The sequence below is a fragment of the Hyperolius riggenbachi genome, chromosome 10 (genome assembly GCF_040937935.1).
Source record: "Hyperolius riggenbachi isolate aHypRig1 chromosome 10, aHypRig1.pri, whole genome shotgun sequence".
In the NCBI taxonomy this organism is placed as follows: Eukaryota; Metazoa; Chordata; class Amphibia; order Anura; family Hyperoliidae; genus Hyperolius; species Hyperolius riggenbachi.
The window spans coordinates 296,757,424-296,780,490 of record NC_090655.1 but is presented as its reverse complement, the minus strand read 5'-3'; the positions used below and the strand labels follow the sequence as shown (position 1 = coordinate 296,780,490).

The 23,067-nt window shown below is 46.3% G+C and overlaps 1 protein-coding gene across 1 annotated transcript in view; it reads left to right on the top strand.

The window, feature by feature from the left end:
- LOC137536607 (uncharacterized) overlaps window positions 1–23,067 on the top strand; it is a 126,727-nt gene that overhangs the window by 17,889 nt on the left and 85,771 nt on the right. Inside the window, exons 5-10 of the mRNA XM_068258860.1 lie at window positions 717–788; window positions 5,606–5,695; window positions 6,497–6,584; window positions 11,790–11,860; window positions 17,122–17,157; window positions 21,527–21,598. Coding sequence (XP_068114961.1) covers window positions 717–788; window positions 5,606–5,695; window positions 6,497–6,584; window positions 11,790–11,860; window positions 17,122–17,157; window positions 21,527–21,598 — 429 coding nt within the window. The remainder of the gene's footprint in view (window positions 1–716; window positions 789–5,605; window positions 5,696–6,496; window positions 6,585–11,789; window positions 11,861–17,121; window positions 17,158–21,526; window positions 21,599–23,067) is intronic.

Here is a 23,067-nt window from a genome sequence, read left to right as displayed (position 1 = left end):
CCCTGTTGAAGTCCAGGGGGAAAGAGAGAGAACAAAGGGGATCCTGCCCCTGCCCTTCACTATGGGCATTTGTCCAGGAAAATAAGGGGGATTGTTTAAGTTTTGGCCCATTTTACAAAAAGATGCAGTGTGGGAGGTTGTTTAGAGAGTATCCCCTGTTTGCATATAGGAGAGGCAGGACTATTGCCAATCATGTGTGCAAATGAGCTTTAGAGAAACAACCTGTGTTGCAGGGTCTGAGGGGGACCACCCCTGTTATTCATGTAATTGCTGTTCTGGGATCATTCGTGGTGAACATCTGTCCCATCCCCATACAGGGCAGAGGGTGTCAGTGAGAGGCAGTTATAATTGGGATACAACACATGTGATTTACGCACTGAAATGCCCCTGCGGATTGGTTTACGTAGGGGAAACAACCCGTAGTGTGAAGGTGCGCATTCAGGAACACAAACTGAGTATTGCAGATGTCCGTAAAAATCTGGAGAAGGGGATTGAGAAGCAGAATGTCCCGGTAGGCCGGCACTCTGTTCTGGCTGGGCATTCTGCAGCTCAGCTGAGATGGATGGTATTAGACACTGTCCCCCCTCTTCGCAGAGGGGGTGACAGAGAAAAGGTGTTGCTTCGCAAAGTGGAGTGGATTACGAAATTGGATTGTGTGAGCCCAAGAGGCCTTAATGAGCATGTAAGTTTTAAATGTTTTCTGTGATTTATTTCAGGAAATAAATTGTGGGATGGTAAAAGCTACGGGATTATGGATGACTCCTCCACAAATCATTGCAGGCTAGACGGTATAGTAGTTCCCTGTATAGGAATAGAAGACTTTGTATATATTGATTATGTGTGATGATGTAATGATGCACTTGGGTGGGGCTACCTGTAAGGGTGAGAACAAAATGAAGTAGGAGGCGCCCGTAGTATATTTGTATTGTGATTTTAAGTTGTAGATAGGTAGCCACACGAGTAGCGGATAGAGATAGTAATAAATAAACAAATAGGATAACGGATGGTCCTAACTTATGAAAGTAGTCACTCCGCTATATGGTATAAAAAATAAAAACTTTATTGGGCACTTTTGATTAACAACGCGTTTCGTTGAAAAACAACCGCTTCCTCAGGTCGAGTACCGTGCCTTTGAAAAAAAGCATATAAATACACACACAGGGCACTTAGAACAGACTTACTGTTGCATTTACATATTAAAACATAGTGAATAAGAGTGAGCATAAAAAAGGAGCATAGTAAGACATTACAAATATAAGAAAACGCATGCATATTAGTGGCCAATCGGCCAACAAAGAATAAATAATTAGGATAATCATAAAAAGATATAAATAAGTAAAAAATCACTATCCTAGTATCAGGCAAAATGGCTGGTATTATCGTGATAAGATTGTCTGCCCTACGATATATTTATAGTGAGGCATGAGTATACATAGTGACAAAATGAACACAGTTTGCAAATAGACATAACCAATATGTAGAAAAATATATCGAGACTGGCTGGGAGGGACAGGGGGAGAGGTGTATGTAAATTAGTATATTAACCACTTGCCGACCGCCCCCAGCCGATGGGCGGCGGCAAAGACTGGGCCCAAACGACCGCAATACGCCCATCGGCGGGGGCGGCTGCGGGAGTGGCTATGCGGCGATCGCGTCATTCGTGACGCGATCAGCCGCCGGGGACTGGCTCCGCCCACCGCTCATAGTAACCCGCCGGCCGTTCGGAAGCGCCGGCGGGTTACTAGCACCCGGATCGCCGCTGCACATATGTATAATAGGCTTTGTAATGTATACAAAGCCTATTATACTGGCTGCCTCCTGCCCTGGTGGTCCCAGTGTCCGAGGGACCACCAGGGCAGGCTGCAGCCACCTTAGTCTGCACCCAAGCACACTGATTTCCACCCCCCCTGCCCCCTGATCGCCCACAGCACCCCTCAGACCCCCCCTGCCCACCCCCCAGACCACTGTTTGCACCTAGTCACCCCCCTAATCACCCATCAATCACTCCGTCACTATCTGTCAACGCTATTTTTTTTTACCCCCCCCCCCTGCCCACTGCCCCCTCCTGATCTGACCTGCCCAGTGCATTGATTGCATCTATTTTCCTCTCTAACCGCCCCCTGAGACACCCATCATTCACCTCCTGTCACCCCCAAGCACTCCTATCCATCAGATCAGGCCCAAAACATCCTGTCATGTAAGAGGCCACCCTGCTTATGACCGGTTCCACAAAATTCGGCCCCTCATAGACCACCTGTCATCAAAATTTGCAGATGCTTATACCCCTGATCAGTCATTTTGAGAAATTTGGTTTCCAGACTACTCAGTTTTGGGCCCGTAAAATGCCAGGGCAGTATAGGAACCCCACAAGTGACCCCATTTTAGAAAGACATCCCAAGGTATTCTGTTAGGTGTATGATGAGTTCATAGAAGATTTTTATTTTTTGTCACAAGTTAGCGGAAATTGATATGTATTTTTTTTTATTTTCACAAAGTGTCATTGCCCGCTAACTTGTGACAAAAAAAAATCTTCTATGAACTCACCATACTCCTAACAGAATACCTTGGGGTGTCTTCTTTCTAAAATGGGGTCACTTATGGGGTTCCTACACTGCCCCGGCATTTTAGGGGCCCTAAACCGTGAGCAGTAGTCTAGAATCCAAATGCCTTAAAATGACCTGTGAATAGGACGTTAGGCCCCTTAGCGCACCTAGGCTGCAAAAAAGTGTCACATGTGGTATCGCCGTACTCAGAAGAAGTAGTATATTGTGTTTTGGGGTGTATTTTTACACATACCCATGCTGGGTGGGAGAAATCTCTCTGTAAATGACAATTGTTTGGACAATTGTGTGTAAAAAAAAAAAAAAAAAAAAAAAAAAAATCAAACAATTGTCATTTACAGAGATATTTCTCCTACCCAGCATGGGTATCTGTAAAAATACACCACAAAACACATTATACTACTTCTCCTGAGTACGGCAATACCACATGTGTGGCACTTTTTTTGCAGCCTAACTGCGCTAAGGGGCCCAAAGTCCAATGAGTACCTTCAGGATTTCACAGGTCATTTTGCGACATTTGGTTTCAAGACTACTCCTCACGGTTTAGGGCCCCTAAAATGCCAGGGCAGTATAGGAACCCCACTAATGACCCCATTTTAAAGACACCCCAAGGTATTCCGTTAGCGGAAATTGATTGATTTTTTTTTTTTTCAAAGTGTCATTTTCCGCTAACTTGTGACAAAAAACAAGATCTATGAACTCACCATACTCCTAATGGAATACCTTGGGGTGTCTTTTCTAAAATGGGGTAATTTGTCGGGTTCCTATACTGTCCTGGCATTTTAGGGGCCCTAAACCGTGAGGAGTCTTGAAACGAAATTTCTCAATGACCTGTGAAATCCTAAAGGTACTCATTGGACTTTGGGCCCCTTATCGCACTTAGGGTGCAAAAAAGTGCCACACGTGGTATTGGCGTACTCAGGAGAAGTAGTATAATGTGTTTTGGGGTGTATTTTTACACATACCCATGCTGGGTGGGAGAAATCTCTCTGTAAATGACAATTTTTTGATTTTTTTTTTTTTTTTTTTTACAGAGATTTCTCCCACCCAGCATGGGTATGTGTAAAAATACACCCCAAAACATACTACTTCTGAGTACGGCAATACCACATGTGTGGCACTTTTTTTGCAGCCTAGGTGCACTAAGGGGCCTAACGTCCTATTCACAGGTCATTTTGAGGCATTTGGATTCTATACTACTCACGGTTTAGGGCCCCTAAAATGCCGGGGCAGTGTAGGAACCCCATAAGTGACCCCATTTTAGAAAGAAGACACCCCAAGGTATTCCGTTAGGTGTATGGTGAGTTCATAGATTTTATTTTTTGTCACAAGTTAGCAGAAATTGATTTTTATTTTTTTCAGTGTCATTTTCCACTAACTTGTGACAAAAAATAAAATCTATGAACTCACCATACACCTAACGGAATACCTTGGGGTGTCTTCTTTCTAAAATGGGGTCACTTATGGGGTTCCTACACTGCCCCGGCATTTTAGGGGCCCTAAACCGTGAGTAGTCTGGAAACCAAATGTCTCAAAATGACTGTTCAGGGGTATAAGCATCTGCAAATTTTGATGACAGGTGGTCTATGAGGGGGCGAATTTTGTGGAACCGGTCATAAGCAGGGTGGCCTTTTAGATGACAGGTTGTATTGGGCCTGATCTAATGGATAGGAGTGCTAGGGGGGTGACAGGAGGTGATTGATGGGTGTCTCAAGGTGTGATTAGTGGGGGGAACAGATGCAAGCAATGCACTGGCGAGGTGATCAGGGCTGGGGTTTGAGGGCGTTCTGAGGGTGTGGGTGGGTGATTGGGTGCCCTAGGGGCAGATAGGGATCTAATCTGATGGGTAGCAGTGACAGGGGGTGATAGGTGATCAGTGGGTGATTAGATGGCAGAACAGATGTAAACAATGCACTTGGGAGGTGATCTGACGTCGGGTCTGTGGGCAATCTGATGGTGTGGGTGGGTGATCAGATTGCCCGCAAGGGGCAGGTTAGGGGCTGATTGATGGGTGGCAGTGACGGGGGGTGATTGATGGGTGATTGGTGATCGGGGGGGGGGGGGGTAGATGCATACAGTACACAGGGGGGAGGGGTCTGGGGAAAATCTGAGGGGTGGGGGGTTGATCAGGAGTCCCCAGGGGGCAGTTTAGGGGATAAAAAAATACCGTTTACAGATAGTGACGGAGTGATTGATGGGTGATTAGGGGGGCGATTGGGTGCAAACAGTGGTCTTGGGGGTGGGCAGGGGGGGTCTAAAGGGTGCTGTGGGCAATCATAGGGAAGGTGGGGGGGGGGCAGGATCAGTGTGTTTGGTTGCAGACTAGGGTGGCTGCAGCCTGCCCTAGTGGTTCCTCGGACACTGGGACCACCAGGGCAGGAGGCAGCCTGTATAATACGCTTTGTATACATTGCAAAGTGTATTCTACCATTTGCTATGGAGATCCGGGAAGCTAGGGGGGCGGAGCCTGCCACCAGCGGCTGATCGCGTCACGAATGACGCGATCGCTGCATAACCACTCCCGCCGATGGGCATATTGCGGTCGTTTAGGCCCAGTACTTGCCGCTGCCCATCGGCTGTGGGCGGTCGGCAAGTGGTTAAAGAGAAACTCTGACCAAGATTTGAACAATATCTTAATCAATAGCTGATACCCCTTTTACATGAGAAATCTATTCCTTTTCACAAACAGACCATCAGGGGGTGCTGTATGACTGATATTGTGGTGAAACCCCTCCTACAGGAAACTGAGGACCGTGGTACTCCTGGCAGTTTCCTGTCTGTGAACCTTGCTGCATTGTGGGAAATAGCTTTTTATAGCAGTTTCCAACTGCCAAAAAAAACAAGGAGCAGCTACATCACCTGCCAACAGTAAAAATATCACCATGTAATGTCAGAATGTAAATCAGGGATTTAAAAGATTTTACAATGGGGAAACACTGACTAAATCATTTATACATAATAATTGTAAAAATGAAGCACTTTTTTATTACAGGATTTTCACTGGAGTTCCTCTTTAAAAACATGCTTTGCGGTTATCATTCCAGATCACAACACGACCGCCCCCACAGCCGCCACCCCCACAACCGCCTCAACAACCGCCATGACATCCACCACTGTGACTCTTCAGCTGTTTGGTAAGAAGTTGTAGGATGGTTCATAACTGTGTATTACTGTTTGGTGCATGTCCAGACCGACTGCCCTATGAGAGGAGGCTGCCCGGCTGGTGTCCTATTGCAGCAGGATCCGGCATCTCTACACCCTGTTAGCATGTGGGCCTGGCTTTCCTCTGGGGCCCACTCTTCTTTCTCCCACATTCTTATAGGGATCCTTCACTGAGTGGGCTATGGATGTTTCCTTCTGCACAATCCCAGTTGCCTGGCTGTCCTGCTGATCTCTTTGGCTGCAGTATTGGCAGAATCACACATCTGATCAGCATGCTTGTTCAGGGGCTGTGGCTCAAAGTATTACAGAAACCAGAGCAGCAGAAGTCAGGCAACTGGTATTAGTTTCACAGAAAAAAAACATCAGTTTATGTTCCCTTAAAGAGAAACTCTGACCAAGAATTGAACTTTATCCCAATCAGTAGCTGATATCCCCTTTTACATGAGAAATCTATTCCTTTTCACAAACAGACCATCAGGTGGCGCTGTATGGCTGATATTGTGTTGAAACCCCTCCTACAGGAAACTGAGGACCATGGTACTCCTGGCAGTTTCCGGTCTGTGAACCTTGTTGCATTGTGGGAAATAGATGTTTACAGCTGTTTCCAACTGCCAAAAAAAGCATGCAGCAGCTACATCAACTGCCAGCAGTAAAAATGTCACCATGTGATGTCAGAATGTAAATCAGGGATTTACATGATTTTACAATGTGCAAACACTGACTAAATCATTTATATGTAATTATTGTAAAAATGAAGCACTTTTTTATTACAGGATTTTCACTGGAGTTCCTCTTTAAAAACATGCTTTGCGGTTATCATTCCAGATCACACTACTACCACCACAGAAGTGCACATAATCGGTAAGAAATTGTAGGATGGTTCATAACTGTTTATTACTGTTTGATGCATGTCCAGACCGACCGCCCTATGAAAGGAGGCTGCCCAGCTGGTGTCCTATTGCATCCTATTGCTCCTCCACAAATCATTGCAGGGTAGATGGTATAGTAGTTCCCTGTATAGGAATATAAGACTTTGTATATATTGATTGTGTGATGATGTAATGATGCACTTGGGTGGGGCTACCTGTAAGGGTGGGCCTTTAAAAGGGAAGGAAGTGTTGTGGGTGGTACACTTGAGGAAGGGTCAGGTAACCCGTAACATGTAGTGTCTTTGCTCGCAATAAAAGAAACGGAAGTTTGAAGCCTGTGGAGAGCCTTCTCCTTAATGATTGTAGATCTTATGGAGCAGGAGTGGTGAACCTGCAAGGAAAGGGCACCGGCCAGCTACCTTATACAGGTGAGCTACTTTGAGCAAACATCAAGGTGATTATTGAAGTGATTGAGACACCAGACCTTGGTGCTAACTCGATATGAGTGACACGACTGGCATCCCTACCGAGGAAGTCGGGGCCAACACCTTTTCTTATGACGGAGCTATTGAAGAGATTTTGAGACAGGTTGCAGACCTGGAAGTGGCTGAGTCTGCTGATATCATTGCGGCCAAAGAAACACATTTGTTGGATTTAAGAAAAACCGCTCTGAACTATACAATTCATCAAATCTTTCTAGCTGATTATGTGAGGCTGAAGCGGATCCCTAGGGGCTATCGCATTGGTTTGCGGTCTACCCTATTGACCCAGGACCAACTGTGTCACCCGCTTTTTTGAAATATTGAATAAAGGCTCATTGGCTGTAATGGTCTTAAAGGGATACTGTAGGGGGGTCGGGGGAAAATGAGTTGAACTTACCTGGGGCTTCTAACGGTCCCCCGCAGACATCCTGTGTTGGCGCAGCCACTCACTGATGCTCTGGCCCCGCCTCCGGTTCACTTCTGGAATTTCAGACTTTAAAGTCAGAAAACCACTGCGCCTGCGTTGCCGTGTCCTTGATCCCGCTGATGTCATCAAGAGCGCACAGCGCAGGCCCAGTATGGTCTGTGTCTGCGCAGTACACTCCTGGTGACATCAGCGGGAGCGAGGACACGGGCGTGCAGGTGCAGTGGTTTTCTAACTTTAAAGTCAGAAATTCCAGAAGTGAACTGGAGGCGGGGCCGGAGCATCGGTGAGTGGCTGCGCCAACACAGGATGTCTGCGGGGGACCGTTAGAAGCCCCGGGTAAGTTCAGCTCATTTCCCCCCCCCCCCTACAGTATCCCTTTAACTATAGAACGTCTGAGGGTGCATATCGCAGCCCTCACAAAAGGAGGCCGATAAGATTGACCAGGAGATCAGTGATACAGTCGAGTCTGATGAATATGATGAAATGGTGGATCGTATAGACACAAAGCTTGCAAGTATTAAAGAGGCACTCACCAGGAAGGAACGAAAGAAATTGCGTGATGCAGAGGATTACAGGTTATCCCGCGTGTACTCATGGAAAGTAGAGACGCTGGCACCGGCAACCATAACCGGAAGAGGGAGCAGGTGACGCCGGAAGTGAATTGGCAGTTGGAGCAGTTCACAGGAAACCTCCAGCTGGAAGACGTCGCAACTGGCGGAAATGTTATCCGCGTGGAGGAGCTGGGGGACCGAGTGGTAGTGGAACCCAGGAGGACTCCTCGTCTGGTTGCGCTGGAGCAGCACAAGGACATGGCCGAGAGGATTTTCGGCAACCAGGGGACTCCTTTTACCCCGCAGCCGGAGGCTCAGGTGCAGCAAGCACTCAAGGGGACAAAACCTACCCACGCAAGAACCCTTGCCACCCTATCCCGAGGGACCAATACCCAAAGAGGGGGCAGCAGGGGGCGAGGTAAGCAATTTGGTGGTGAACTTGTCACAACTAGAGATGGGCCGAACGGTTCGTCGGCGAACGGTTCCAGGCGAACTTTGGGGGTTCGCGTTCGCCTGCATCAGGCGAACTTTTGCGGAAGTTCGATTCGCCCCATAAAGCTGTATTGAGCAAAATTTTTCGCCTCCATTTTACTGTCAGCAGACATGTTATTGTGAAACACACTGCTTTAAGTGCTAAAGACCCCACCCTCCCTAGCAAGCTAGGTCCTTTTATACCATTTGACTCAGTTGTCTGCCTACACTAATTAGTTATGGGACAGCTGCTACACACTCTGCTAGGGAGATTTTAATTGGCCTCCCACCTCCCTCCTCCCTCCAGGGAAAGGAAATCAATATGGCAGCCTCCATCTACCTCTCACTACAGTTCTCCTTTAAGCAACCTAATGGTTCTATTGCATTGAGCATAAATGTTAAATTTTAGGCAAGCTTCACTTACTTCTGTAGTGGTACAGTGCTTAGGGTGACGTGCCCACCACACAGTGAGATCTGGGTTAGATTCCCAGCTATGGTATGATGTATACTCATGTATGTATTCCCAGCTATGGTATGATGTATACTCATGTATGTATCCCCAGCTATGGTATGATGTATACTCATGTATGTATTCCCAGCTATGGTATGATGTATACTTGTTTTTAAAATAGTATAATTCCCTGGCAGAAGAGACCCTCCTCCCGAGGGAGGAGGGAATAGGTAGAAGGGGAGGAGGGAGGAGGGAGGATAAAATCTCCCTAGCAGAGTGTGTAGCAGCTGTCCCATAACTAATTAGTGTAGGTAGGCAAATGGTATAAAGGACCTTGCTGGGAGGGAGGGAGGGTCCTCCAGCAATGATGTGTATTTCACTCAATTAGGTGTGGCTCCAGGTATTAGAGCTTTTGAAACATGTTTTCTATCATTTTTCCAGCTGATAGAATGTTTTAAAACTTTGAAAGTTCGCCTCCCCATTGAAGTCTATTGCGGTTCGCGAACTTTTTCGCGAACCGAACCTTTTGCGGAAGTTCGCGAACAGGGTTCGCGAACCTAAAATCGGAGGTTCGGCCCAACTCTAGTCACAATATAGTTTAACTGAAAGAGCAATTCAGTCGTTATTACAGAAGGGTTTAGGATTTGCGCCTACTTCCTGGGACATTAAATTTGAATGGGAGGTGGACTTTTTTAGATTTGTGCGGAGGTTAAAACTGAAGGTCCATTTCAGAGATTGTGAGACTGGTTTAGAAAACGCTTAAGGGGGTTTATATAAAAAAAAGCACCTGGACTCCTGATGTTAAATGTAATGCCATTGATACCTTTGAGGTCTGTTGTACTTAGTGGAGAAGGTGTTTGAGAATGTGAAAGCGAAAAAGTACAGAGATAATTTGTCATCAAATGAAAGGCATGCTTTGAAAAATTATCGAAGAACACAAATGTGTACATTACCAAGGCAGATAAAGGGGGTGCAATTGTGGTGTTAGACTAGACTGCCTATGTGGCGGAAGCTGAGAGACAGTTGGCCGTCCCGGGGCATTGTAGGCTGTGTGATTTCAACCCGACTTGTGAAATTAAAAAGGTTGATATGATGGTGAATGAAGCCCTCCTGTTGGGGACCATTGACAAATCTATTGCCAACTTTCTTGTCACAGAGTATCCACAGGTACCTGAGTTGTACCTTTTGCCTAAAATACACAAAAGCCTTGTTGACCCCCGGGACGTCCAATTGTCTCCAGTGTAAATTCTGTTTTGTATCCTATGTCCAAATATGTGGACTCCTTTTTACAGCCGTTGGCTTTAGGGATTACAACGTGTTTAAAAGATACAACTGACCTACTGGTCAGATTGAATGCCATGGAGAATGTACATGATGATCTATTGCTATGCACCCTGGATGTACAGAGCCTGTTCACATCCATTCCCCATGATGAGGGGATGGCGTGTATTGAAACCAAGCTCCTGGAAACCAGTTTGCATCAGAATAAACTTTTTCATATTGGATTGCCTTGAAATGGTTTCAAGACAGAATTATTTCCAGTTTGGGGATAAGTATTATGTTCAGACCCAAGGGACGAGCATGGGATCACCAGTTGCTCTGTCCTTCGCAAATTTGTTTTTGACTGATATTGAGGATTGTATGTTCATCCACAATACAAAGTATGGACAGCAGCTCTATGGTTATTTCAGATTTGTGGATGACGTTTTGATTTTGTGGCGCGGTATGGAGGCGTCCTTCAGAATGATGGTTGATGAGGCGAATCAAATGCATCCAACCATCAAATTTACTGCGGAATGCTCTGAGGTGAGCATTGATTATTTGGATGTAACCATATCCAAAAAAGAGGGACGATTCTGCACAAAATTGTTTAGGAAGCCGACAAAGGAATAATCTATTACGCATGGATAGTTTCCATGATGAGCGATTGAAAAAAAGCATCCCACAAGGGAAATTTTTGCGGGCACATCGTATTACATCGACGGATGCTGAATACCGAGAAGCTGCTGGCCGTTTGATTGGCAATTTTCTGGCAAAGGGGTTTGAACTTTCCAGTTTGGTCAGGGTTAGTGAGGAGGTCGCTACCATTCAACGAGAGTCCCTGTTGAAGTCCAGGGGGAAAGGGAGAGAACAAAGGGGATCCTGCCCCTGCCCTTCACTATGGGCATTTGTCCAGGAAAATAAGGGGGATTGTTTAAGTTTTGGCCCATTTTACAAAAAGATGCAGTGTGGGAGGTTGTTTAGAGAGTATCCCCTGTTTGCATATAGGAGAGGCAGGACTATTGCCAATCATGTGTGCAAATGAGCTTTAGAGAAACAACCTGTGTTGCAGGGTCTGAGGGGGACCACCCCTGTTATTCATGTAATTGCTGTTCTGGGATCATTCGTGGTGAACATCTGTCCCATCCCCATACAGGGCAGAGGGTGTCAGTGAGAGGCAGTTATAATTGGGATACAACACATGTGATTTACGCACTGAAATGCCCCTGCGGATTGGTTTACGTAGGGGAAACAACCCGTAGTGTGAAGGTGCGCATTCAGGAACACAAACTGAGTATTGCAGATGTCCGTAAAAATCTGGAGAAGGGGATTGAGAAGCAGAATGTCCCGGTAGGCCGGCACTCTGTTCTGGCTGGGCATTCTGCAGCTCAGCTGAGATGGATGGTATTAGACACTGTCCCCCCTCTTCGCAGAGGGGGTGACAGAGAAAAGGTGTTGCTTCGCAAAGTGGAGTGGATTACGAAATTGGATTGTGTGAGCCCAAGAGGCCTTAATGAGCATGTAAGTTTTAAATGTTTTCTGTGATTTATTTCAGGAAAGAATTGTGGGATGGTAAAAGCTACGGGATTATGGATGACTCCTCCACAAATCATTGCAGGCTAGACGGTATAGTAGTTCCCTGTATAGGAATAGAAGACTTTGTATATATTGATTATGTGTGATGATGTAATGATGCACTTGGGTGGGGCTACCTGTAAGGGTGAGAACAAAATGAAGTAGGAGGCGCCCGTAGTATATTTGTATTGTGATTTTATGGTGTAGATAGGTAGCCACACGAGTAGCGGATAGAGATAGTAATAAATAAACAAATAGGAGAACGGATGGTCCTACCTTATGAAAGTAGTCACTCCGCTATATGGTATAAAAAATAAAAACTTTATTGGGCACTTTTGATTAACAACGCGTTTCGTTGAAAAACAACCGCTTCCTCAGGTCGAGTACCGTGCCTTTGAAAAAAGCATATAAATACACACAGGGCACTTAGAACAAACTTACTGTTGCATTTACATATTAAAACATAGTGAATAAGAGTGAGCATAAAAAAGGAGCATAGTAAGACATTACAAATATAAGAAAACGCATGCATATTAGTGGCCAATCGGCCAACAAAGAATAAATAATTAGGATAATCATAAAAAGATATAAATAAATAAAAAATCACTATCCTAGTATCAGGCAAAATGGCTGGTATTATCGTGATAAGATTGTCTGCCCTACGATATATTTATAGTGAGGCATGAGTATACATAGTGACAAAATGAACGCAGTTTGCAAATAGACATAACCAATATGTAGAAAAATATATCGAGACTGGCTGGGAGGGACAGGGGGAGAGGTGTATGTAAATTAGTATATTAACCACTTGCCGACCGCCCCCAGCCGATGGGCGGCGGCAAAGACTGGGCCCAAACGACCGCAATACGCCCATCGGCGGGGGCGGCTGCGGGAGTGGCTATGCGGCGATCGCGTCATTCGTGACGCGATCAGCCGCCGGGGACTGGCTCCGCCCACCGCTCGTAGTAACCTGCCGGCCGTTAGGAAGCGCCGGCGGGTTACTAGCACCCGGATCGCCGCTGCACATATGTATAATAGGCTTTGTAATGTATACAAAGCCTATTATACTGGCTGCCTCCTGCCCTGGTGGTCCCAGTGTCCGAGGGACCACCAGGGCAGGCTGCAGCCACCTTAGTCTGCACCCAAGCACACTGATTTCCACCCCCCCCTGCCCCCTGATCGCCCACAGCACCCCTCAGACCCCTGCCCACCCCCCAGACCACTGTTTGCACCTAGTCACCCCCCTAATCACCCGTCAATCACTCCCTGTCACTATCTGTCAACGCTATTTTTTTTTTTACCCCCCCCCCCCCCCCGTGTACTGTATGCATCTACCCCCCCCTGATCACCTGTCAATCACCAGTCAATCACCCCCTGTCACTGCTACCCATCAATCAGCCCCTAACCTGCCCCTTGCGGGCAATCTGATCACCCACCCACACCAATAGATCGCCCGCAGATCCGACATCAGATCACCACCCAAGCGCAGTGTTTACATCTATTCTCTCCTCTAAACACCCACTAATTACCCATCAATCACCCCCTATCACCACCTGTCACTGTTACCCATCAGATTAGACCCTAATCTGCCCCTTGCGGGCACCCAATCACCCGCCCACACCTCAGAACGTCCTCAGACCCCAGCCCTGATCACCTCGCTAGTGCATTGCTTGCATCTATTTCCCCCCTCTAATCACACCTTGAGACACCCATCAATCACCTGTCACCCCCTAGCACACCTACCCATCAGATCAGGCCCTAATTTGCCCCGTGTGGGCTCCTGATCACTCGGCCAAACCCTCAGATCCCCCTCAGACCCCCTTCCGATCACCTCCCCAGTGCATTGATTGCATCTATTTTCCCCTCTAACCGCCCCCTGAGACACCCATCAATCACCTCCTGTCACCCCCTAGCACTCCTATCCATCAGATCAGGCCCAAAACATCCTGTCATGTAAGAGTCCACCCTGCTTATGACCGGTTCCACAAAATTCGGCCCCCTCATAGACCACCTGTCATCAAAATTTGCAGATGCTTATACCCCTGATCAGTCATTTTGAGAAATTTGGTTTCCAGACTACTCAGTTTTGGGCCCGTAAAATGCCAGGGCAGTATAGGAACCCCACAAGTGACCCCATTTTAGAAAGACACCCCAAGGTATTCTGTTAGGTGTATGATGAGTTCATAGAAGATTTTATTTTTTGTCACAAGTTAGCGGAAATTGATATGTATTGTTTTTTATTTTCACAAAGTGTCATTTTCCGCTAACTTGTGACAAAAAAAAAATCTTCTATGAACTCACCATACTCCTAACAGTATACCTTGGGGTGTCTTTCTAAAATGGGGTCACTTGTGGGGTTCCTATACTGCCCTGGCATTTTAGGGGCCCTAAACCGTGAGCAGTAGTCTAGAATCCAAATGCCTTAAAATGACCTGTGAATAGGACGTTGGGCCCCTTAGCGCACCTAGGCTGCAAAAAAGTGTCACACATGTGGTACCGCCGTACTCAGGAAAAGTAGTATATTGTGTTTTGGGGTGTATTTTTACACATACCCATGCTGGGTGGGAGAAATCTCTCTGTAAATGACAATTGTTTTTTTTTTTTTTTTTTTTTTTTACACAATTGTCCATTTACAGAGAGATTTCTCCCACCCAGCATGGGTATGTGTAAAAATACACCACAAAACACATTATACTACTTCTTCTGAGTACGGCGATACCACATGTGTGACACTTTTTTTGCAGCCTAACTGCGCTAAGGGGCCTAAAGTCCAATGAGTACCTTCAGGATTTCACAGGTCATTTGGTTTCAAGACTACTCCTCACGGTTTAGGGCCCCTAAAATGCCAGGGCAGTATAGGAACCCCACTAATGACCCCATTTTAAAGACACCCCAAGGTATTCTGTTAGCGGAAATTGATTGATTTTTTTTTTTCAAAGTGTCATTTTCCGCTAACTTGTGACAAAAAATAAGATCTATGAACTCGCCATACTCCTAATGGAATACCTTGGGGTGTCTTTTCTAAAATGGGGTAATTTGTCGGGTTCCTATACTGTCCTGGCATTTTAGGGGCCCTAAACCGTGAGGAGTCTTGAAACGAAATTTCTCAATGACCTGTGAAATCCTAAAGGTACTCATTGGACTTTGGGCCCCTTATCGCACTTAGGGTGCAAAAAAGTGCCACACGTGGTATTGGCGTACTCAGGAGAAGTAGTATAATGTGTTTTGGGGTGTATTTTTACACATACCCATGCTGGGTGGGAGAAATCTCTCTGTAAATGACAATTTTTTGATTTATTTTTTTTTACAGAGATTTCTCCCACCCAGCATGGGTATGTGTAAAAATACACCCCAAAACATACTACTTCTGAGTACGGCAATACCACATGTGTGGCACTTTTTTGCAGCCTAGGTGCACTAAGGGGCCTAACGTCCTATTCACAGGTCATTTTGAGGCATTTGGATTTTATACTACTCACGGTTTAGGGCCCCTAAAATGCCGGGGCAGTGTAGGAACCCCATAAGTGACCCCATTTTAGAAAGAAGACACCCCAAGGTATTCCGTTAGGTGTATGGTGAGTTCATAGATTTTATTTTTTGTCACAAGTTAGCAGAAATTGATTTATTTTTTTTCAGTGTCATTTTTCACTAACTTGTGACAAAAAATAAAATCTATGAACTCACCATACACCTAACGGAATACCTTGGGGTGTCTTCTTTCTAAAATGGGGTCACTTATGGGGTTCCTATACTGCCCTGGCATTTTAGGGGCCCTAAACCGTGAGTAGTCTGGAAACCAAATGTCTCAAAATGACTGTTCAGGGGTATAAGCATCTGCAAATTTTGATGACAGGTGGTCTATGAGGGGGCGAATTTTGTGGAACCGGTCATAAGCAGGGTGGCCTTTTAGATGACAGGTTGTATTGGGCCTGATCTAATGGATAGGAGTGCTAGGGGGGTGACAGGAGGTGATTGATGGGTGTCTCAAGGTGTGATTAGTGGGGGGAACAGATGCAAGCAATGCACTGGCGAGGTGATCAGGGCTGGGGTTTGAGGGCGTTCTGAGGGTGTGGGCGGGTGATTGGGTGCCCTAGGGGCAGATAGGGATCTAATCTGATGGGTAGCAGTGACAGGGGGTGATAGGTGATCAGTGGGTGATTAGATGGCAGAACAGATGTAAACAATGCACTTGGGAGGTGATCTGACGTCGGGTCTGTGGGCAATCTGATGGTGTGGGTGGGTGATCAGATTGCCCGCAAGGGGCAGGTTAGGGGCTGATGGGTGGCAGTGACGGGGGGTGATTGATGGGTGATTGGTGATCGGGGGGGGGGGGGGTAGATGCATACAGTACACAGGGGGGAGGGGTCTGGGGAAAATCTGAGGGGTGGGGGGTTGATCAGGAGTCCCCAGGGGGCAGTTTAGGGGATAAAAAAATACCGTTTACAGATAGTGACGGAGTGATTGATGGGTGATTAGGGGGGCGATTGGGTGCAAACAGTGGTCTTGGGGGTGGGCAGGGGGGGTCTAAAGGGTGCTGTGGGCAATCATAGGGAAGGTGGGGGGGGCAGGATCAGTGTGTTTGGTTGCAGACTAGGGTGGCTGCAGCCTGCTCTAGTGGTTCCTCGGACACTGGGACCACCAGGGCAGGAGGCAGCCTGTATAATACGCTTTGTATACATTGCAAAGTGTATTCTACCATTTGCTATGGAGATCCGGGAAGCTAGGGGGGCGGAGCCTGCCACCAGCGGCTGATCGCGTCACGAATGACGCGATCGCTGCATAACCACTCCCGCCGATGGGCATATTGCGGTCGTTTAGGCCCAGTACTTGCCGCCGCCCATCGGCTATGGGCGGTCGGCAAGTGGTTAAAGAGAAACTCTGACCAAGATTTGAACAATATCTTAATCAATAGCTGATACCCCTTTTACATGAGAAATCTATTCCATTTCACAAACAGACCATCAGGGGGCGCTGTACGACTGATAGTGGTAAAAACCCTCCTACAGGAAACTGAGGACTGTGTTACTCCTGGCAGTTTCCTGTCTGTGAACCGTGTTGCATTGTGGGAAATAGATGTTTACAGCTGTTTCCAACTGCCAAAAAAAGCAAGCAGCAGCTACATCACCTGCCAGCAGTAAAAATATCACCATGTAATGTCAGAATGTAAATCAGGGATTTAAAAGATTTTACAATGGGGAAACACTGACTAAATCATTTATACATAATAATTGTAAAAATGAAGCACTTTTTTTTATTACAGGATTTTCACTGGAGTTCCTCTTTAAAAACATGCTTTGCGGTTATCATTCCAGATCACACCACTACCACCACAGAAATGTACATAATCGGTAAGAAATTGTAGGATGGTTCAAAACTGTGTATTACTGTTTGATGCATGTCCAGACCGACCGCCCTATGAAAGGAGGCTGCCCAGCTGGTGTCCTATTGCATCCTATTGCTCCTCCACAAATCATTGCAGGGTAGATGGTATAGTAGTTCCCTGTATAGGAATATAAGACTTTGTATATATTGATTGTGTGATGATGTAATGATGCACTTGGGTGGGGCTACCTGTAAGGGTGGGCCTTTAAAAGGGAAGGAAGTGTTGTGGGTGGTACACTTGAGGAAGGGTCAGGTAACCCGTAACATGTAGTGTCTTTGCTCGCAATAAAAGAAACGGAAGTTTGAAGTCTGTGGAGAGCCTTTTCCTTAATGATTGTGGATTGCATGGAGTGGTGAACCTGCAAGGAAAGGGCACCGGCCAGCTACCTTATTCAGGTGAGCTACTTAGAGCAAACATCAAGGTGATTATTGAAGTGATTGAGACACCAGACCTTGGTGCTAACTCGATATGAGTGACACGACTGGCATCCCTACCGAGGAAGTCGGGGCCAACACCTTTTCTTATGACGGAGCTATTGAAGAGATTTTGAGACAGGTTGCAGACCTGGAAGTGGCTGAGTCTGCTGATATCATTGCGGCCAAAGAAACACATTTGTTGGATTTAAGAAAAACCGCTCTGAACTATACAATTCATCAAATCTTTCTAGCTGATTATGTGAGGCTGAAGCGGATCCTGAGGGGCTATCGCATTGGTTTGCGGTCTACCCTATTGACCCAGGACCAACTGTCACCCGCTTTTTTGAAATATTGAATAAAGGCTCATTGGCTGTAATGGTCTTAACTATAGAACGTCTGGGGTTGCATATCGCAGCCCTCACAAAAGGAGGCCGATAAGATTGACCAGGAGATCAGTGATACAGTCGAGTCTGATAAATATGATGAAATGGTGGATCGTATAGACACAAAGCTTGCAAGTATTAAAGAGGCACTCACCAGGAAGGAACGAAAGAAATTGCGTGATGCAGAGGATTACAGGTTATCCCGCGTGTACTCATGGAAAGTAGAGAGACGCTGGCACCGGCAACCATAACCGGAAGAGGGAGCAGGTGACCCCGGAAGTGAATTGGCAGTTGGAGCAGTTCACAGGAAACCTCCAGCTGGAAGACGTCGCAACTGGCGGAAATGTTATCCGCGTGGAGGAGCTGGGGGACCGAGTGGTAGTGGAACCCAGGAGGACTCCTCGTCTGGTTGCGCTGGAGCAGCACAAGGACATGGCCGAGAGGATTTTCGGCAACCAGGGGACTCCTTTTACCCCGCAGCCGGAGGCTCAGGTGCAGCAAGCACCCAAGGGGACAAAACCTACCCACGCAAGAACCCTTGCCACCCTATCCCGAGGGACCAATACCCAAAGAGGGGGCAGCAGGGGGCGAGGTAAGCAATTTGGTGGTGAACTTGTCACAATATAGTTTTACTGAAAGAGAAATTCAGTCGTTATTACAGAAGGGTTTAGGATTTGCGCCTACTTCCTGGGACATTAAATTTGAATGGGAGGTGGACTTCTTTAGATTTGTGCGGAGGTTAAAACTGAAGGTCCATTTCAGAGATTGTGAGACTGGTTTAGAAAACGCTTAAGGGGGTTTATATAAAAAAAAAAAGCACCTGGACTCCTGATAAATGTAATGCCATTGATACCTTTGAGGTCTGTTGTACTTAGTGGAGAAGGTGTTTGAGAATGTGAAAGCGAAAAAGTACAGAGATAATTTGTCATCAAATGAAAGGCATGCTTTGAAAAATTATCGAAGAACACAAATGTGTACATTACCAAGGCAGATAAAGGGGGTGCAATTGTGGTGTTAGACTAGACTGCCTATGTGGCGGAAGCTGAGAGACAGTTGGCCGTCCAGGGGCATTATAGGCTGTGTGATTTCAACCCGACTTGGGAAATTAAAAAGGTTGATATGATGGTGAATGAAGCCCTCCTGTTGGGGACCATTGACAAATCTATTGCCAACTTTCTTGTCACAGAGTATCCACAGGTACCTGAGTTGTACCTTTTGCCTAAAATACACAAAAGCCTTGTTGACCCCCGGGACGTCCAATTGTCTCCAGTGTAAATTCTGTTTTGTATCCTATGTCCAAATATGTGGACTCCTTTTTACAGCCATTGGCTTTAGGGATTACAACGTGTTTAAAAGATACAACTGACCTACTGGTCAGATTGAATGCCATGGAGAATGTACATGATGATCTATTGCTATGCAACCTGGATGTACAGAGCCTGTTCACATCCATTCCCCATGATGAGGGGATGGCGTGTATTGAAACCAAGCTCCTGGAAACCAGTTTGCATCACAATAAACTTTTTCATATTGGATTGCCTTGAAATGGTTTCAAGACAGAATTATTTCCAGTTTGGGGATAAGTATTATGTTCAGACCCAAGGGACGAGCATGGGATCACCAGTTGCTCCGTCCTTCGCAAATTTGTTTTTGACTGATATTGAGGATTGTATGTTCATCCACAATACAAAGTATGGACAGCAGCTCTATGGTTATTTCAGATTTGTGGATGACGTTTTGATTTTGTGGCGCGGTACAGAGGCGTCCTTCAGAATGATGGTTGATGAGGCGAATCAAATGCATCCAACCATCAAATTTACTGCGGAATGCTCTGAGGTGAGCATTGATTATTTGGATGTAACCATATCCAAAAAAGAGGGACGATTCTGCACAAAATTGTTTAGGAAGCCGACAAAGGAATAATCTATTACGCATGGATAGTTTCCATGATGAGCGATTGAGAAAAAGCATCCCACAAGGGCAATTTTTGCGGGCACGTCGTATTACATCGACGGATGCTGAATACCGAGAAGCTGCTGGCCGTTTGGCAATTTTCTGGCAAAGGAGTTTGAACTTTCCAGTTTGGTCAGGGTTAGTGAGGAGGTTGCTACCATTCAACGAGAGTCCCTGTTGAAGTCCAGGGGGAAAGAGAGAGAACAAAGGGGATCCTGCTCCTGCCCTTCACTATGGGCATTTGTCCAGGAAAATAAGGGGGATTGTTTAAGTTTTGGCCCATTTTACAAAAAGATGCAGTGTGGGAGGTTGTTTAGAGAGTATCCCCTGTTTGCATATAGGAGAGGCAGGACTATTGCCAATCATGTGTGCAAATGAGCTTTAGAGAAACAACCTGTGTTGCAGGGTCTGAGGGGGACCACCCCTGTTATTCATGTAATTGCTGTTCTGGGATCATTCGTGGTGAACATCTGTCCCATCCCCATACAGGGCAGAGGGTGTCAGTGAGAGGCAGTTATAATTGGGATACAACACATGTGATTTACGCACTGAAATGCCCCTGCGGATTGGTTTACGTAGGGGAAACGACCCGTAGTGTGAAGGTGCGCATTCAGGAACACAAACTGAGCATCGCAGATGTCCGTAAAAATCTGGAGAAGGGGATTGAGAAGCAGAATGTCCCGGTAGGCCGGCACTCTGTTCTGGCTGGGCATTCTGCAGCTCAGCTGAGATGGATGGTATTAGACACTTTCCCCCCCCTCTTCGCAGAGGGGGTGACAGAGAAAAGGTGTTGCTTCGCAAAGTGGAGTGGATTACGAAATTGGATTGTGTGAGCCCAAGAGGCCTTAAAGAGACTCCGTAACAAAAATTGCATCCTGTTTTCTATCATCCTACAAGTTCCAAAAGCTATTCTAATGTGTTCTGGCTTACTGCAGCACGTTCTACTATCACCATCTCTGTAATAAATCAACTTATCTCTCTCTTGTCAGACTTGTCAGCCTGTGTCTGGAAGGCTGCCAAGTTCTTCAGTGTTGTTGTTCTGTGATGCATCTCCCCCCTCCAGGCCCCTCTCTGCACACTGCCTGTGTATTATTTATATTAGGGGAGCTTCTCTCTTCTCTCCTATCTTTTACAAGCTGGATAAATCCTCCTCTGAGCTGGCTGGGCTTTCACATACTGAGGAATTACATACGGGCAGAGCTGTCTGCACTCTGCAGGAAGAAACAGCCTGACACTTCAGTGGAAGATAGCTGCAGGGGGAAAGAAACACACAAATGATCTCTTGAGATTCAAAAGGAATGCTGTATACATCCTGCTTGTGTATGGATGTATTTTCTATGTGTGGACATACTGTACATCAACCTACTTCCTGTTTTGGTGGCCATTTTGTTTGTTTATAAACAAACTTTTTAAAACCGTTTTTAACCACTTTTAATGCGGCGGGGAGCGGCGAAATTGGGACAGAGGATAATAGGAGATGTCCCCTAACGCACTGGTATGTTTACTTTTGTGCGATTTTAACAATACAGATTCTCTTTAATGAGCATGTAAGTTTTAAATGTTTTTCTGTGATTTATTTCAGGAAAGAAATTGTGGGATGGTAAAAGCTACGGGATTATGGATGACTCCTCCACAAATCATTGCAGGCTAGACGGTATAGTAGGTCCCTGTATAGGAATAGAAGACTTTGTATATATTGATTATGTGATGATGTAATGATGCACTTGGGTGGGGCTACCTGTAAACGTCAGAACAAAATGAAGTAGGAGGCGCCCGTAGTATATTTGTATTGTGATTTTAAGTTGTAGATAGGTAGCCACACGAGTAGCGGATAGAGATAGTAATAAATAAACAAATAGGATAACGGATGGTCCTACCTTATGAAAGTAGTCACTCCGCTATATGGTATAAAAAATAAAAACTTTATTGGGCACTTTTGATTGACAACGCGTTTCGCGGAAAAACCGCTTCCTCAGGTCGAGTACCGTGCCTTTGAAAAAAGCATATAAATACACACACAGGGCACTTAGAACAGACTTACTGTTGCATTTACATATTAAAACATGGTGAATAAGAGTGAGCATAAAAAAGGAGCAAAGTCAGACATTACAAATATAAGAAACCGCATGCATATATTAGTGGCCAATCGGCCAACAAAGAATAATAATTAGGATAATCATAAAAAGATATAAATAAGTAAAAAATCACTATCCTAGTATCAGGCAAAATGGCTGGTATTATCGTGATAAGATTGTCTGCCCTACGATATATTTATAGTGAGGCATGAGTATACATAGTGACAAAATGAACGCAGTTTGCAAATATAGACCTAACCAATATGTAGAAAAATATATAGAGACTGGCTGGGAGGGACAGGGGGAGAGGTGTATGCAAATTAGTATATTAACCACTTGCCGACCGCCCCCAGCCGATGGGCGGCGGCAAAGACTGGGCCCAAACGACCGCAATACGCCCATCGGCGGGGGCGGCTGCGGGAGTGGCTATGCGGCGAACGCGTCATTCGTGACGCGATCAGCCGCCGGGGACTGGCTCCGCCCACCGCTCGTAGTAACCCGCCGGCCGTTCGGAAGCGCCGGCGGGTTACTAGCACCCGGATCGCCGCTGCACATATGTATAATAGGCTTTGTAATGTATACAAAGCCTATTATACTGGCTGCCTCCTGCCCTGGTGGTCCCAGTGTCCGAGGGACCACCAGGGCAGGCTGCAGCCACCCTAGTCTGCACCCAAGCACACTGATTTCCACCCCCCCTGCCCCCTGATCGCCCACAGCACCCCTCAGACCCCCCCCCCTGCCCACCCCCCAGACCACTGTTTGCACCTAGTCACCCCCCTAATCACCCATCAATCACTCCCTGTCACTATCTGTCAACGCTATTTTTTTTTTTACCCCCCCCCCCCCCCTGCCCACTGCCCCCTCCTGATCACCCCCCCCACCCCTCAGATTCTCCCCAGACCCCCCCCCCCCGTGTACTGTATGAATCTACCCCCCCTGATCACCCGTCAATCACCCGTCAATCACCCCCTGTCACTGCTACCCATCAATCAGCCTCTAACCTGCCCCTTGCGGGCAATCTGATCACCCACCCACACCAATAGATCGC